This window comes from Mchenga conophoros, linkage group LG17 (genome assembly GCF_057382185.1).
Source record: "Mchenga conophoros isolate Kocher_MC1m ecotype Shallow Benthic linkage group LG17, M_conophoros_male_GT1.1, whole genome shotgun sequence".
NCBI classification, from domain to species: Eukaryota; Metazoa; Chordata; class Actinopteri; order Cichliformes; family Cichlidae; genus Mchenga; species Mchenga conophoros.
This window is the reverse complement of record NC_140542.1, coordinates 26,808,567-26,826,135: the sequence shown is the minus strand read 5'-3', so window position 1 is coordinate 26,826,135 and position 17,569 is coordinate 26,808,567. Positions and strand designations below refer to the sequence as shown.

General features: G+C 40.4%; 3 protein-coding genes across 3 annotated transcripts; 1 reads left to right on the top strand and 2 right to left on the bottom strand.

The window, feature by feature from the left end:
- Nucleotides 1-306: 306 nt before the first annotated feature.
- On the bottom strand, nucleotides 307-4,460 carry pex26 (peroxisomal biogenesis factor 26). Its single transcript, XM_085252346.1, has 5 exons — nucleotides 4,147-4,460; nucleotides 3,928-4,065; nucleotides 2,179-2,501; nucleotides 1,937-2,077; nucleotides 307-1,836 (listed from the first exon to the last, which is right to left on the bottom strand). Exons 1-5 carry the CDS (start codon nucleotides 4,317-4,319, stop codon nucleotides 1,724-1,726), a joined length of 888 nt encoding a protein of 295 aa, XP_085108472.1. The 5' UTR covers nucleotides 4,320-4,460; the 3' UTR covers nucleotides 307-1,723.
- A 56-nt stretch (nucleotides 4,461-4,516) lies between these two features.
- llph (LLP homolog, long-term synaptic facilitation factor) lies at nucleotides 4,517-6,548 on the top strand. Its single transcript, XM_085252347.1, has 3 exons — nucleotides 4,517-4,625; nucleotides 5,695-5,922; nucleotides 6,056-6,548. The coding sequence occupies exons 2-3, from the start codon at nucleotides 5,706-5,708 to the stop codon at nucleotides 6,217-6,219; spliced, it is 381 nt and encodes a 126-aa protein (XP_085108473.1). The 5' UTR covers nucleotides 4,517-4,625; nucleotides 5,695-5,705; the 3' UTR covers nucleotides 6,220-6,548.
- A 1,427-nt stretch (nucleotides 6,549-7,975) lies between these two features.
- hcls1 (hematopoietic cell-specific Lyn substrate 1) lies at nucleotides 7,976-16,518 on the bottom strand. The gene is made up of 16 exons (XM_085252374.1): nucleotides 16,375-16,518; nucleotides 15,527-15,610; nucleotides 15,348-15,421; nucleotides 14,606-14,729; nucleotides 14,350-14,460; nucleotides 13,319-13,373; nucleotides 13,121-13,231; nucleotides 12,924-13,034; nucleotides 12,738-12,848; nucleotides 12,598-12,653; nucleotides 11,288-11,357; nucleotides 11,005-11,156; nucleotides 10,714-10,926; nucleotides 8,797-8,962; nucleotides 8,645-8,713; nucleotides 7,976-8,440 (listed from the first exon to the last, which is right to left on the bottom strand). Exons 2-16 carry the CDS (start codon nucleotides 15,608-15,610, stop codon nucleotides 8,304-8,306), a joined length of 1,644 nt encoding a protein of 547 aa, XP_085108500.1. The 5' UTR covers nucleotides 16,375-16,518; the 3' UTR covers nucleotides 7,976-8,303.
- Between the last annotated feature and the right edge of the window lie 1,051 nt (nucleotides 16,519-17,569).

Below are 17,569 nucleotides of genomic sequence, written 5' to 3'. Positions count from 1 at the left end.
CACCACACGCACCACCACACATTTCCTATAATCCTATAATTTATAATCTTTATAATCTCTTCTGCTATTTGCACATTCTTTACTGTAAATTCCTAAGTTAATTTGTAAATTTTGTAGTAACCTGTAAATTGTAAATATTGTAAAACTTTTTTTCTGTCATTTAATGGTCGGGCATTGTACAGCTACAAGCATTTCACCCCCATGTCATACTGTGTATGGTTGTGTGTGTGTGTGACAAATAAAATTTGAATTTGATTTGATTTGAATTTGAAATTAAATTCAAATTTTCACAACAGGAATATAGGATTATAAAAAAGTTTGTTTTTCCCTGTTTAAATTTTTACTGATGATACTTTTGGAAAGGCTTGACAGCATGTTAAGTAATCGGTTACTTAACTACCCATCCATCCATTAAAAAAAATTAATAAAAAAACAAGGTGAATGGATTCTGCCCTATTACACACACTGTCACATCCACATATAATTCAAAATTATAATTCAAAATTGATTAACCTATAAAAATTTAAGGTTCATTTATGAGAATTATCAATAAAATAATACATAAGAACAGTCACAGGGACACTTAAATGCACAACAAATATCTTCACTTTGACATTGAAAGTACATTTTCTTGAGATCCAATCCTGTGAAAAACTAATTACAATCTGACAGCTTCCATTTGAATTAAAAGGGTAACATGTTGATAATGCACTTGATTAATTGATCATGACCACTTCTATAAAAGCTGAGGTTTGCTGGAATGGAGCATTCCGGTGTCTTAACACAGCGCCAAGGAGGAAAAACGTCATCTCTGTCCACCTTTCACACCCATTAACGTTGTTGTCAAATGTCGTAATTGTGGAGGAACGAGTTAAAAAAGTAACTGCGGCTTCCCATCGATCTGAGAAAGGTTACAGGGTCATTTCCAAACAATCTGAAGTCCATCATTTTGCAGTGAGAACAATTATTCACAACTGGAAAACATTCAAAGCAGTCGCCAGTCTTCTCAGGAGTAAACGTCCCAGCAAATTCCACACCCAGTGCATGATCTTGGACGTGCAAACAACTACATCCCAGACTCTACCGACCTCAGTTAGCATGTCAAATGCAACACTTCTAGAAATGTCCTTTGGAGAGACGAGACCAAAGTGGCAATGTTTGGCTGTAATGCAGAGCACCACGTTTGTTGAAAACCAGATACAGCATATCAGGACAAACACCTCGTGTCATGCACAGTGGCAGAGGGGTCATGGTTTAGGCTTGTTTTGCAGCCACAGGACCTCAGCACATTGCAGTACACAAAACTTAAACCGGCTATTATAACTATTGTTATAATCATTTAACAAATTTCATATTCCTACAGTGATACACTGACTGCAACTGTTTTCTTACCCCTATTCATCATTCTAGGTACTCTGAACCAGAACAGTGAGTCACTTCCTAGACTTAAAAAAGGAATGGAAAAAAAACACATCAGACTCTTGATGACTCATGTGTTGCTTTGAGATGGACAAACAAAGGATGTATTAGTGAGGAGCTGGGCAGAATTCATGGGAAGCTGTGTCATGTGAGCTGAAGAGTCTGCAGCTTAAAAAAAATGCAAGTTTTCCTGGAATGAGTACTTTAAATGTTTTATAGATCTGACGTGAATATCATCCATGTTGTCTTACAAACAGTCCTTAGAGAATTCATTTAAAATGATAGACCAAGCATATTCAGTCCTCTACAGTCCTTTGCTCTGAGTGACTGCCTGATAATACGGTGCAAACATGGCGTTCCACATCTGTTTGAGCAGCTGCAGAAGTTTAGAAATCCACATGAACGCAGACGGGAGAGCTGCAGGTAAAAAAAGCACAACAGAAACGCATTTATAGTCACTTTTATTTTAACTTCTAAAAGATGATGATGTACCAGCAGAACTAAGGTTTCACCCAACCTGGATCCATCCGAAAAAAGAGCATGTAGAGGAGGATGGCAGTCAGAAAGATTCTCCGGAAAGGGAATGAGCCGGAGCCAATCATCAGGAGTTTTCGGTATAAAAACCTGATCACAGCCTCAAGTTTATGGACTAAAGTACCTGCAGAACAAAAGCAAAATCACAAACAGTTAACAGTTTCAGTCTTTTTTAGGCCGCTTGGTGTAATGCATCTCATAAGGGTTGAGGCTGAAGTGTCAGACCTTGGGATGAGACAGGATGTTCGGTGACGTCAGAGCTTCCACTCATCCTGGGATTTAGAGGAGGGTCTTGATTTTGTTGCTCTTTTTCTTCTATGATATCCAGCGCTGTCTGTCTGTGTTCTTCTGTGAAGGCGCTAAAAACCTCGCCTGTGACCAGCTCCCGAGCCTCGTCTGCCTCTCCCAGCGGCACAAGGACATGCAGCAGGTACAGCTCTGCCACCGTCCCGAAGCTAGTTGCCCTGCTGTTGGATGGGTAGTGTAACCAGGCTCTGGTCACCTCCTGCATTACAGCAGGCTCACCCACCTTGGAGTAAAGAAGTATACTGCCAAAATGAGACACAAAATCACATTAGTTAGTATTTTACTGAAGTTTTTAAAGAAATAAAATCCTAAATAGTTAATGCAATACTTTTCTAAACCCCTTATGTTAAAGCTTAAAGTCTACACATGAGTCAAATCTTGTTCATCTGACTTAAAATCCACTGTGGTGGTCAAGTATATCTTTCAATTCTTTGTAAAACACAGACAAACACATCACACCTTTTAGCAGAAATAAGTTATTTTGGGTGTCCTGCATTCTTGTCCTTCAATCTTTAATTCTGAGAATGATGGCACCACACATATCACCATCAGTCCCAGAAGTCAGAGGTTTAAGTAGGAAACATGGCGTTCCTAAGTATTGGCACAGTATCTGGGAAGCTTGGCTCCAAATTTATGGATATGAAGGCGTGATAAATGTCTGTTTCGTTACTAGAACAAGGCACTTTTATGTAGGATTTTTTTGAGTTTATCACCCATTTCCAGTCGTTGTCCAAATATTTCAAAAAGCCAACCGTTTTTCATTGGACCTACCCACTGACATAATAGATTTGGGATTATAGTCTCCAATTTTGCCTGCTGAAGAGCTTTGGAGGGCATACACTTTGGACTTCACAGACTTTATAGTTTTTCCTACAGATAAAGACCTCTTCCATAGCCATTCAGACCTCATCAAAGCAATTGAGTAATAAATAAAAGTTCATTTTTTTTCTTACACTTTGTACAATAGTGTGGGCTTTTACAAATGTGACCTCATTGGGTAAAAAAATATGGCTCATCAAGTCAAAACTTCTAGTTTTCTATTTATGGGACAGTCTGGGCAATGAGCTAGCAGAACTCGCTCTGTCATTTTACACATTTATTCATTTAAGCCTAAATAATTGTGATGACAGATGTCTTTTATTTACTACAACAACATTTCTTTATCACAAAAGGCTGAAAGTCATTAATATAAGGTTTGATTATAATAGCACTCAGAATGAAGCAGAAAAACACAGCTCCTATAAGTGATTTCAAACAGCTATTCTTTTGAAATTCAGCATCTGAGAGACTTTATACTGTTTGAGTGAAACTGTGACTATGTACCCTCTTAATCTAAATTGAGATCAGTCAGTAAAAAACAGTGAATTGTTCATGTCTTTTAAAAGTTTTATTTTTAAACGTCGTTATTAGTAAGTTTGTCATATTTGAATATTTCTGTTATTTGTAATTACATTTTATTTTCATTTTTAATTCATGATTAATTATATAATTAATGACGGATCAAATGTGCTGATTGAAAAAACATGTCTTGGAGAATTTGCATATTTGAACTGTAATACGATTTGTATTTTATACTTTATTTCATATTGCGTCCACCTGCCCAAAGGCTGGGGATCAATAGACCAGTGTGTAATAATAATAATAATAACAATAAAACTCTTTCCTCACCACATCTGCATGATCTTCGCTGGTATTTTCTCCTGCTCATACTGTTGCAGAACCCAGCAGAGGACATCACGCCACTGATTGAGCTCAGCCAGAGCCTGAATCCCTAAGATGCAGAAACCAGCCTTGAGCTCTGCACATCTGCAGGAACAGATGTTTCTGTTATAACACAAAAATCCAAGCTTCCAGTTAAACATGTGCGTGAAGCTTCAGGACCCTCACCTGCTGTCCTCGGGCTCCAGGCCGGCGAGACTCTCCAGACCACTGAGACATGTGTCAAAAGCTGCTTGGAAGTCTCTGTGCACCATCATTTGTTCTGCAGCCGACTCCAGAGTGTTGAACATCTGGGTCACAGCAGCAGAGAGCGGAGGGCTGGCGGCCTGGAAGCTGTTCATGACTCCCGGATGAACTTAAAACAAACCCAACAAACACTCAAAGGGTTTAAAGCACTTTAGCTTGCAGCTAAGCACGAAATTCTCCACAACGGTTTGTTTACCTTCCGTTTAGCTTCCTGGTATTAGCCCACTGTCCAATCAGACGCCACAGTCTTCAGAATGTCCGAGGCAGCCAATCATATTGCAGCTCTTTCCAAAGCACGTGATACATTTTTTCCCAAGCTTCTAAACACGTGTGCGGAGTAGAAGAGTGTGTTGTTCACACAGTTTAAGCGTCAAAAAGCTCATCTGCTGCTTCTGTGAAAAGTAAGTCACACTTGTATGTTATATAGTGGATTAATGATCACACCTGTATGAGTTTAATGAGGGAAAGAGGCTATTTTTATGTGTTTTTAAGACTGGTGCCTCACTAGGAGTTGGGTAGCTAACTTGCTAGGCTTATTGTGACGGCCAGTATCGTGTAACTAAACGGAATTAACAGCATTTTACCATTTCTTGTTGGAGGGGGGTGGGTGATGATGATGATGATGTTAGTGCTGTAAATGTTCAACAGACCAAACGTTAAAGTTTATCACCGAAGCTGCTCATTCCCGTTTTATTGAGATTTAACAGCTCGGTGGATTCGCTAATCCTAACTTGCCTATAAAATCTTTAGGTTTACGTTATTAATCATGGAAGGAAAATTGTAGTACTGCACTTGTCGGCCACTTTGTAAGATACATCTGTTTACGATTCAGCCAATCACGCGGCAGCAACTTGGTGGATTTAGTGAAATGTGAAAGAAAGGTGATGTAGGCGAGTTTGAATACGGCATAGTTGTTGGTCTGAGTGTTTAAGAAGATGCTGATCTGCTGGGATTTATAATATTTTTAATATTAGTGTTGGGTACTAGAGACCAGCTCAATGTTTATAGAGTTGTAGAAGAAGACAGTCTGAATGCGTAATCAGTTTTATTTAGACTTCTCTCCCCCAGGTTTACTTAACTTTATTAGTTAGTTTGTAAAGATGTTGCAGTTTATTTTCATTCTGTTTTTGTTTTTTTTGTTAGTAGTATTACTTAAAAAATACGTTATAAATGGATTTTTTTATTCTACCTACCTACACAAATGCATGTCATATTTAAATAATATACATCGTCTTGAGGTTCTTAAAAGTAAATCATAAATTAATTAAAATCCAAACATCCTCCTGAATCCCGGGCTTCAGCTCAGGCAGTGTGGAAGAAATCGGCAGTCATTGGCGAGACATGTCGCCTCAGACCATCCATTTGTCTTCTCTTGTTTTCACTGTTGTGTGGTGTAAGGATACATGTGAAAGTCCTAAAAATTCGTGAACCCAAGTTTGCTTGACTGGTGATTTGTTAATGTCTTCGCAGCATCTTTAAAAATGGCAAAAAGCCTTCGGAGTAAATTTAAGCGAAAGATGCGGGCAGAGAAGAGGAAGAAGAACGCTCCAAAGGAGCTGAATCGTCTGAAACAAGCTCTGACCCTCGATAAGAAAGGAGAAGTCGCCATGACCGACATGCAGGAGATCGCCACAGTGGTGCCAGCTGAGAAGATAAAGAAGCAGGCCGACGTTAACATGGAGGAGGCAGAGCCTGATGGTAAGACAGTGAGCACCACAGTCAGCAGCCTTTATAGTTTGTTTGGTTTTTTTTAATTACGAGGTGATGTCACACCTTTTTCTGTGTCACGTGTATCGTATCATGTGTGCGTGTCTGTGTGTCTGTGTTTCAGATGGCAAGATGGACATGGACAGCAAGCGCAACAAGAAAACTCTTCTGGATGAACATGGACAGTATCCGGCGTGGATGAGCCAGCGGCAGGCCAAGAAAATGAGGGGCAAACGATTGGGAAAGAAAGGTGGCAAGGGAAAGAAGAAGAAGAATGTTGCCTGGTAAACCACTAAACGGGAAGACCGTAATTCTAGCTTAAAGACTCTGGAAGCTGAAACACAGCATCCTTTCGTGATAATTGTTGTGTTTCTTAATTAAATTTCATTGTGTCTGGTGGATTTGAAGATTTCCGGGCTTTGCCACAGAGCCTGAGATCGTACAGAAGTTCACTGCAGAAACTGGTTTGTTCTCATGGAACAGCAAAACCCTCTCTGACTTGAGATCAGAGGACGGAAAACGTGTGTGTAGTGTGTCTGCAGAAATGTGAGTGGTGCACGTGTATTCTCTGCCGCAAGTTAAGTCTCTAAACTCCCATTAAAAAATCTGTCCTATGATTTATTCTGTTCACTTGTTCTTTTCATTTTCTTGACATCGTGCAACTCTTGCCCACCTCCAGTGGCCCCTGAAGGTGTGTCAAAAAAACAGAATTATTAGTATTTTAATATGATTTATAATTTCAATTGTTGTTTGTCATAACTTTAATTCATTACGCACATTCTTTACAATTCCAGTACTGTGCAAAAGTGCATGGTGGATGCAGATGTGATGGTGCCTCTTTTATCGTGTACTTGTCCGGTTTCCTCTTTTTATGGACACACTGCATGCACAACATGCCGAGATATGCCGACAATCACCTCGTTGGTACAAAACTCCTATTTCAAGCCCTTCACCCTGTGTTATCTTTGCCGTTTTTCATACATTCAACTAAAGAAATGACAATAAATGATGTTTTTGGTGACAGACTAGTAAACACAACTTAAAATTAGTTCATTGCTAAGTTGTCTGTTATGTGTATACACATAAATCTTGAGTTGTGTGTGTGTGTGGGGGGTTACACTTGAATGATTCATAGGTCAGTGTTAAGTGTTTCAACAATCAAACAAACATTCCTCTAAATTGGTCGGGTACAATGACTGGGCTAAAACTGAGTTTAAAAAAAAGCAGCCAAAGTCCAAAACTATGAAGCAGGTCAAGAGCACTTTAAAAAATTACAAGAAGGTCCGGCTCGTACAATATATTGAAAAGAAAAACTTTAACATTTCTTAAAATGTGCATCATAGGCTATGTCTATCATCTGGTGATTTATTTTTGCTACATCTGTGTAGCAGTGGCTGCTATGGAGGTATATCATAAAAGGCCAGACCTGTGTCTCCCCAGTTATAGGTCTTAAATTAAAAAAATAAAATAAAGTGAACCAGGATCTTTCACCTGTCAGGTAATTGCCTGAACCGCTGCACAATAAAGTGACCTGTTTAATGCCGGTCCTTAGCCATAGTTAATGTGATACTGGCCTAATGTTTTTGTGAGGGTTTTCTACTTTTACCATTTCTGTTAGACTGCCAAATGTTATCAATGTTGGCTTCTTATAATTTAATTTTGTAAACACGGGTAGAATAATGAAACAGATGTTCTCCAGCCATTATGGTTTGTGGCTGTGCATAGAGAAGATGACTTGGCCTGCATAGCTTTGAAGCTACTGTTTCACAGTAAAATACATATTAAGTATTTTCTTTCCCACACTAGATAACTCTTCCCTTTTTTGTAATACTAACACAAACATGGTGTTATACCAATGAACATGCATTGTTTAAGTGCGCAAGAAATCGCGCCTGCTGCAGAGTCGTTACATGTTTAAGGATTAATCATCACCTCGCTCACCACTGTGTCCAAACACCAAGATGGCGATGGCTAAAATGATCAGCTGGTGCTCCACATAAGTGTTTTCAGGTCACTGTAACCGCATCAGAGGAAAGACAAAGCACAGGTTACCAGGAAGCTTTTATTAGAATAGCAGAGCCATTTCTGGTCATAACTGTGATTACATTGGTAAAATAAAAATCCAGTGAAAGAAATGAAGAATAAGGTCCTATACCATCAGTTCCTTGCAGAGGTGTACACGTTTGCTCCTGATCAGGTTTGGCCTGATGCTTTTTCAGTCGGCACATTCAAAGCGAAATATTACACAAATCAACTGATTTTAAAAATTTGCTCTGATTTGATTGTTAAATACAAATTCCTCCTCCTGTTCAATAATATTGAAGTTTGTTTAAGTGAAGCTTGTGCAAAAATAGACTTTGGGAGCGTGTTGCTCACTCGATCAGCTGAACGTAAGCGGCCGGGAACAGACCGGTACGTCCGTGACACTGTCCCTTCCACCAGCCCTCGTCAATCATCTCTATGTTGTAGATTATGTCGTCTGGATTGAAGGAGATCTCGTCATCGGCCTCTGCGTGAAAAAAGAAAAGCAAAGGATTTATGCTCACATTAAAAGGAAAAATAAATACAAACAAAAGCACTTGTGTCACAGCGCCAAAGGAACACCTGTGCTCACGATCCCCTTTCAGTATGTAAACAAGGCAAACCAAAGTAGCCCAGATCAGCTATTCCACAATGAAACAGAACATCTGAAACAGAAAATGGAGAGTCTTACCTCCAATATAGTCATAAATCGCTATTGCCTTCTGGCCACATGTCAGGTCTTCATAGTCGTTCTCGTCAGCTGGGAGATAAAATATGCGAGATTAATGATCAGTAGCCACGAAAGGGGTCCTGATTAACTCACGGCTTTGCTTAGAGGCAGACCTTTACGCTGAGGAGGAGGAGGAGGGGGATGACCGATGTCTTCATACTCTCCATCATCATCATCATCCACATCTATTGACCTTTCAGGCAGAGGAGGGGCGCCCGGTTCCTCAAAATCGTCCAAGCGTGGTGGCAAGGCCGGGGGCTCCTCGTATTCTGGTTCCTCCTGAAAAGTGAAGTTAGATGATTTGTAGTTAAGCATCACAGGTGAGGATCATTAGAAAGGAACCCGTTTCAGAGACTTAGGTTAGTTGCTGAGTTTTGGAGATACCAGCTGTGAAGATGTCTCTCTTCTTACAGCATTTTGCACCACATGGTTTTGTCTTTTTTGTTAAAAAAAAACTAATAGCCTCAAAGTCTGCTGTAAACATTTTCACATGGGACCTATTTTCTTTCTGCTTTTCCACATCCACAAACCAAAAACATTCTGCAGAATTATGTTACTACTGACCTGTGAATTGTCCAAGGATAAAAAAAAGCACCCAACTCACCAATTAGGTGTCTACACGTAAAAGACAACTTAAGAAAGAACCGGTTTTAAATGGTGACTTTGCCTAAAAACACATTTGTCACAAAAACACATAATTTGTCTCCATTTCTTTAATGAATTTATGAAAAATTCCAACGATACGACAGTCTGACAGTCTGACAGACTTGAATAGTATCTTTGTACCAATAAGGTTGATTCCCAAAGAGCTGTTAGCTAAAAACACAGAATATCTTGATAGTATGGTGTGCAGTATATGTATGTGATAGTATGTGTCCTTACAAATTTGAGGAAACTGGAAATGTGGAGGGCAAAAGAAAAGAAGTGGCAGATCTAAACAACTATCTACAGCAGATGAACAGTATCTGAAATACCTGCATACCTGAATAAATCACAATGCACACAACCAAACACTATCAGTCATGGATTGGCATACATGCCAACCCCCCTGATTTTTCCAGGAGGATCCCGAATTTCAGTGCCCCTCCCGAAAATCTCCCGGAGCCACCATTCTCCCGAATTTCTCCCGATTTTCCATCCGGACAACAAAATTGAAAAACCATATCCCAGACTGGCCCAGCCAATGCCAGTTTCCAACAATGGCTACTACTACTGCAGCCACTTAGTTTTAATATTACTCTTATTAATCTTTCTGGGTCGCAAAATAAACTTTTAACATATTTTCAGGCGAGAATGTAGCTGTGTAAACTTCAAATATCTGAGCCGGCGAGAACAACAAACTCCCGGCATATCGTTTTCAAACCCCCGCGGCCTTTTGCTACTCAGGTTAAACATGATATATAAGTCACTTAGATAACTTAAACATTGTGTGGCCTTTTTCAGTGATTTATTTGTTCGTGAGTAAATGGGTTTGGCTGAGATTAAAGTTATTAGATTAGATTAGATTAGATTAAATAAAACTTTATTAATCCCTCGGGAGGGTTCCTCCGGGGTTTTCACACAGCTGAATAAATGTCAAACAGAAAAGTGATTAAACAGAAATGTGAGATGGTAGAGAATTTACGCCAGCGTCTGGTTATATTTTAGACAGCAAGGAGCAGATGGCAGAGTTTCACTGCACCGAGAGAGCTCGTGACGTAATTCTGAAGGCTAGACCTTCACCATCGCTCATTTCCGGTTGCCCGGCACCTGAGGACCACGAAGCCCGGGTCCTCAGGTGGATGCAGCCTCTGAATTTGGACACCCCTGCTGTTATAATAACGGTGACATTTAACTTATTTTATCCGATAAATAAACATAGTAAAATTCAAGTTTTTTGCATATATAGGTATATGTATACCTATATATACAAAAACATATAAATATATATAAATATGTGCATGCTGGAGGAAAGATGGGTGAATATGAGTCCCATGTTTTAAACACGAGTTGTTATTTGGTACATCTGATTTTTCATATGTGTTTCTCACCACCGGCTCCGGCTCCAGCTCTGGCTCTGGCTCTGGCTCCAGCTCTGGCTCTGGCTCTGGCTCTGGCTCTGGCTCTGGCTCCAGCTCCGGCTCCGGCTCTTTCTGAATCTCTGGAGTGCGACGGTGGATTTCTGGTGTTGGCATATCGTCCTCTGGATCAACATGATGACCTGGTGGTACTTGAGATTCCTCCTCTCTTCTTCTTTCTTCCTCCTAAAAGAAAGAACATCAATCACGTGAGCTGAAAACAGCTCACCTTGTAGCTCTTTACATTTTTGCAGCGCAGCGTACCTGCTGCTGTCTGCGTTTGGCCTCCTCTCGCTCTCGGCTCTCTCTGGCTTGCCTCCTCGCTCTCTCTTCTTCTGCTTTCTTCCTGTTCTCCTCATCAGAAGCCTTGGCCATATTCTCAAAGCGTGCTTTCAGTTTCCCTGCACCTGCACTCGCTGCATAATAAAATCCAAAGTGAATATGAATGCAGTGCATCATGGAAACCATTGAACAGTTGTGGATTTAATTGCTTGCCAGACAGATGGCAGAGTGTGAGTGATTATGTTGGAGAAACAAATGAACTTACAAGCCTCTACTGGCTGTGTCTTTTTATATGCAGAGGTCGGGGAGTCCATGTCTGTGAAGCCTGCTGCACTCTAGAGGTTAATAATAGAAAGAAAGAATTATTTTTCAGAAGTTTGAATTGTCACTACAGATATCATGTTTCAATAATGACGGTTACAGCTGCAAGAATACTCAAGCAGGCGATTAACTGACTGGCAGGAAATAAATCAAAATTAAAAATTAAAAGCTGGAGGTTTGACAATCTGCTGCTTGTCTGTTCCTGTCAGGTCAGGATGATGTACAGGCTATGAAACAGCCTTATTTCAGCTGATGATGTGGGCACATCTGGGCCAATCTGTTACTGGGGACCTCTGATACTCGGGCTAAACCACAAAATAAGTGGAGCTAAAAATGTGATCAAAGTCCCAAGAAGCAAGATGTTTGATGGTTTTTTGTTTTTTTTAATGCTTTTGCTTAAGATTAAAAATCTTTTTTTGCAGAAGTTCCTTGGCTAAGAATCAACAGTGGTTACACAGCAACAACATATACAAAAAAATTATACAATAAAGCATCGGTAACTGTCAGTGTCGCCTCAGGCCAGATGGGGGTGTAGTAAGGTTCAGGCCCACTCACTTAAATCTTTTAACAAGTTGTGCCAAAGGTTCTACAGTGACTTTGAACATGACAAGACATCAGTTCAGTTGCGTCTAAGTACAAGTTATTTAGATATGTCACCACTTTGCAAAGGTCTGGAAGAAGACCCAAACAGTCACCATCTCAATATGAAACAGGCTGGGCTGTAAAGACAAGGGCGGATCTACAGGGGGGCAAAGGGGGCAACTGGCCCAACTACATATAAGGTATTTTTACATACTTCACTGAAGAGGTATGTGCCACCCTAGACCTCTTGCCCTTCCTTTGCCCCCCATGTAAAATTTTCTAGATCCACCACTGTGTGAATACAATAACATCCTTTACCTTTTTGACAGTAAGTCAAATCAGTGAGTAAGATGGGAACAGACCAGCATTGGTCTCATAAATAAGAATGTTTATTCTGGTTATACAGAACAAGCAGACTATTCAGGCTAAGAATAAGATGTACAGTGGTGGAGAATGGCTTTAAGGTTTTAGGTAGGTATTAAAACATTTTTAAGTTCATTTTATGAAAATGAAAACAGAAATAATCGATGTTAATTCCAACATTTAGCATGTGTGCCTCACTTTTTCCAAAGTATTAATTATTCCCCAGATGTTATGGCTACTTTCCATTTTATTCCAGATTAAACAATGAATCCAAAGACAATAATACAGAATTTCATCCTTGATGCTGACCTTATCCATGCGGTCTGCCTGTACGCCATACCGGCCACCGAAACCTGCTGAATAATCTGAACACAGAAGCACTTCATCAGTGTGATGAATACAGGAAGTCTGTTCGTGTAAATAACACATCCGTGGCTCTCTCCTCTAACCTTTTTGTGACTGATGTTTCTCCGTCTCAGCTTTGTAATCGTACCCCAACGCAGCTTTGTCGACTTTCTCCTTCTCAACACCAAATTTTCCTCCAAATCCCTTTGAGTAATCTGCACAGAATAAAGCAATCAAGTGTCATGAAAAAAACGGTGGCCGAACCTGCAAAAGCTGCAATTTTAACTCACCTTTCTGCGACTGATGCTTCTCTGTTTCTCCTTTATAGTCATACCCCACGGCAGCTTTGTCTACCTTCTCCTTCTCCACCCCGTATTTCCCTCCAAATCCCTTAGCGTAGTCTGGTGAACATAAATTTCAAATGCATAAAAAAGCAAATATAAAGCACATAATATAAAAAGAGACAGTTGCTACAACCTGAACTCACCTTTCTGAGACTGATGCTTCTCAGTCTGACTCTTGTAGTCGTACCCCAAAGCCGCCTTGTCCACTTTGTCTTTCTCGACACCGTACTTTCCTCCAAATCCCTTTGAGTAATCTAAAGCAGTGAGTTATAAGAATGTAAGATTTAGACAAACTTCTGATAGGAGAATAGTGAATGACAGATGCAGGACAGTGGACGTACCTTTCTGAGATCCATGCTGTTGCACTTCTCCTTTGTATTCAAAGCCGACGGCAGACTGCACAAAGATTGAAATCATAATAAAGATTAAGCATCGTATGTGTGGAACTTTTCTTACTGAAGAAACATCAGCTGTGGAACAGGCTCCCAGTGTGGATTAAGGAGACAGACACTCTCTCTACTTTTAAGATTGGGGTTCAAACTTTTCTTTTTGACAAAGCTAATAAATAGAGCTGGATCAGGTGACACTGAAGCCTCACCCACAGATGCTGTAAAGCTGGGGATGCTACAGGACTTCCCATGATGAACTGAGCTCTTCTTTTCCACTACCGATGCATTTATATGTCACTACTCCATGTCCTCTCCTTCCCCTCACACCCCAACAACAGATGGCTGCCCCTCACTGAACCTGCCTCTGCTGGAGCTCTCTTCCCATAAAAACTGAGTCTCATTTCTCTATTTGTCATAAAAACAGGCTATCATTGATCCCTTTCCCTTTCCTTTAAAGTCAGCTTCTGATTGGCTAACTTTGACCATGTTTAAAAGGAGTATCCACCAGTATATGTAGGTATAATAGAAACAATGGAAAGTATAATAGATCCCAGTTTTAACTGTACCGTTCACAGCAGATGGCCGCCCCTCCATGAGCCAGTCTCTACTGGAGGTTTGTTCCAATTAAGAGGGAGTTCTTCCTTCCCACTGTCACCAAAGCACGTGCTCACAGTGGGTCATATGAATGTAGTGATTTTCTTTTTTTTCTTTGTATTATTGTAATGTCTTTACCTTATAATTAAAGCCCTTTAGGGCAACTGATGTTGTGATTTGGCGCTATATAAATAAAATTGAATTGAATGAATCCTGTTGTTTGATGGCATAGAGCAGCAGACAGAAACACAGCAGAGACGGAGACCTCATCATGTCATTTAAATCACATCTGAGTTACAGAATATCAAAGAAAAGATGTTAATGTGGGTGCAGTGTGCTCCCTTTTACTTATTGTTGCCTATTGTGAAAGAGTCTGCTTGTCTTCTCACCTTGTCCACGCGGTCCTTCTGAACACCATATTTCCCTCCGAACCCTTTCGCTGCATCTTTCTGGGAAGAGTGCTTCTCCACCTCTGCTACATAGTCGCTACCCAGAGCCACCTGGACAGCAGAGACACATCCGTTCAAACAAAAAGGACACCGTTTAAAGAAATGGTGGGAACAGAGTCGAGGGTAAAGAGGAGTCGCAGTAAATGATAGAAGCATATCACCATAATTCCGATTTCAATGAGAAAAACGTGTTAACCTTGTCCATTCGATCCGTCTCCACTCCAAACTTCCCTCCATATCCGTACGATGCTTTGGGAATGTTCTCCTTCTGCTTCACTTTCTCATGCTCCTCAGTGACCTTGTTTCTGAGCTCTGCAACACTGCAGGGGCCAAAACACATGAATAGTGAAACAGACGGAGTTCATGCTATTGCGAACTCAATCACTAACACTCATACACTCATCATGGTAATTTTAAACTGTTAGTATAGTAGTTGTTCCTCTGCTGCTTACTCTTAATCTGTTCCAATATTAAAATCTCTTACGAGTCACAAATTCAAGGTCACAAATGCTCAGAAGCTCTGAGTACACGGATACTGCTAATGGGCGGGTTTTCCCAATAGGGTGGGTCATGTGTCTGTCTAACTAACCACAACACTCTCTTAGAAGATTAATTAAGTTTTCTGCTTGATGAGGATCCACAGCAACTTTGAAGGTTACCAAATATTCATTAATGAGTGAATTATTGACCCTGAATAAGCCACAATTGATACAAAATCTGTCCCACCCGGTCAGCAGAGGTTTAAATATCACTGTCAAAGAGTTGTCAACATCACCATCATCATACATTATCCATATTAGGAAAGACTCGCGGCCTGACAGCTTACGCTGTGCTCTCACTTCCTCTTCCTGTTGCTGCACAGCACCCACTATGTCCTGAACTCATCTACGTGCACTATAAAAATAATATTTCCAGGAACAGGCTGCACGTCTTTTCACCTGATGTGTTCTTTACGTCCTGAGCCCTCGATGGTTTTGGCCCCCCACCTCTGCTCCTGCTCTGACACGTCATTCTAAAAAACACACACACACATAAACACAAAATCAGAAATGATTGACACAGAGGTGTCTACCCAACCCTCCCTACAGTGACGCTCACTCCAGGAAGTACACAGTACCTCAAAGTCAGGGTCCGTCTCCCAGTCATCCCCCTCTCCAGCCACCTTCATGCTCACATTGTGGCCCACCACTGACTTCCACATCTGGGGGTGGGAGATTAAAACACAGTGAGCCACAAAGGACAGATGCAATAAAGATCAACGACCCCTTCGTGCATTAAAATGATTATTCTCTGTTTAGGTGATCACTAAAAATAAACTAACGCACAACCACAAGCTCTGACCAAACTCTGCTCAAGTCTCAAAAAGGAAGTTATTCTGAACGTGATGGTTCATTTCCCCAAAAAGAACATACACTTTTCTTATAAAACATGTAACTAAAACACTGAAAAAGCTGCATTATAATATATTATTTAAGAACATTATGCACTGCATATGTTAAAATCATCTTTAATAAGGTGGAAATGAGAGATTTTATGTCGTGAGGGAAGCAGATAATCTAATAAAAATGAAGTCTTTTTCAGTAGCTGGCTACAATTTATCTTTAATTATATTTTTATGCCACTTTTATTGCCATAAATGGTAATTCTAGGCTAGTAATGACAGTCTCAGTAATGCTGGGCTTGTTATTTTTAATATTGGACACACAGTTCAGGTAAACACTGAGTTAAAAGCAGAAAATAGGTTATTCCCGTATTATTTAATCACTTTTATGTCATTCAAATGCTTCGCATCTGAAAACATGAGGCTGTTAAGTCACATTTGTCGCTACTAACGTTTCACTGTGCAGCACTTTAAACTGCGACTGCTTACATCTACTTCCTTAATTTAACGGAAATATTAACAGAGGAAAGTTAGACGCTGGCTTGTTAGTAGCTTCACTTTGAATACAAATATAAGATCTTTACCTTTCAGTTGTTGCGCAGTTTGCCCGTGTTTAGATGAATAATGTGCAACAGTAAGCGGTCCTGCGGGGTCTTTGCACGAGTCGCCGCACTCTAACGGGCGAGGAGTGAACGCGGATCTAGCACACGTGAGCGCGCTTTGGTGAAAATACCTGCACAAGTGTCGCCCCTGTCTGCCCTGGGGATTTAAGAGTTCATACCTGACAGCAGCGTGGCCGTTTTCTTTTATTTTTCATATATAAGCGTTTAAATTAATTGTAGGGATTTAAAAATATATATAGATAGTGAAGTGCTGCATTCAAGTACCGTCCGAAATCAAAGAAAGTCCACCAGACATGCGCTCTTAAACAGTTTCAGGTCATAAAAATCTCCTCTTATGTTTTCCAAGCTAAAGCAGTTTAAGACCGATTTAAGTAGACTGATTACAGACCAGCTGCTGTGGTGCAGTTGCAACATTTGGGGGCTTACACAACTTAAAACAGCTGGGAAAAATGATAATGAGCACTCACTTTTGGAGTCTGTCTATGCCTCAATAATAAAAATGGGGTTGGTTAAAAGCGTTTGCAGTTTCTGCTTGTCAAAACCAATCTCAGAGGGCCACTGGTGCGAAATGGGAGGGTAGGTCCTAAAGTATTCGGGAAAAATAATCAATCCCGTTACCAAAAAGCAAGCAATGCATCCTGGTGCACCTCCCTATATAACGTCAGCAAACGAAAACGCTCCTACATAGTAAAAGTAATAAAACCAGTTTTAAAGTGAGTCAAACACCTAAAATAAACTAAATCTACAAAAACAATGTCAAGAAACAAAAGCTGTGACCTTATTTGCAAGATTTCTAAGTGTCATTGTGCAGATGTGAGCGTGAACGGCGCATTAAGACTGGGCTGTATTCTCGTGTAATACCACCGAGAACCACAAGATGGTGCAGTGAGTCAGTGTAACAGGAGGTATGCCACCATCATTCAAGCTCATCTTAGCTCACAGGTGTCGAATTACAGGCCTCAATGGTCGCTGTCCTGCTTGTTTTCCAACTAACCTGCCCTTGTAGCTTCTTATTGGCAAAGCACACCTGATCCAGGTAATCGGCAGCAGGTAGAGCAGGGATATCTCAAAAACAAACAGGATGCTGGCCCTTGAGGACTGGGGTTCAACATGTTTACACATTGTCACAAAGCTCAAATCATCTCACACTTTGTTT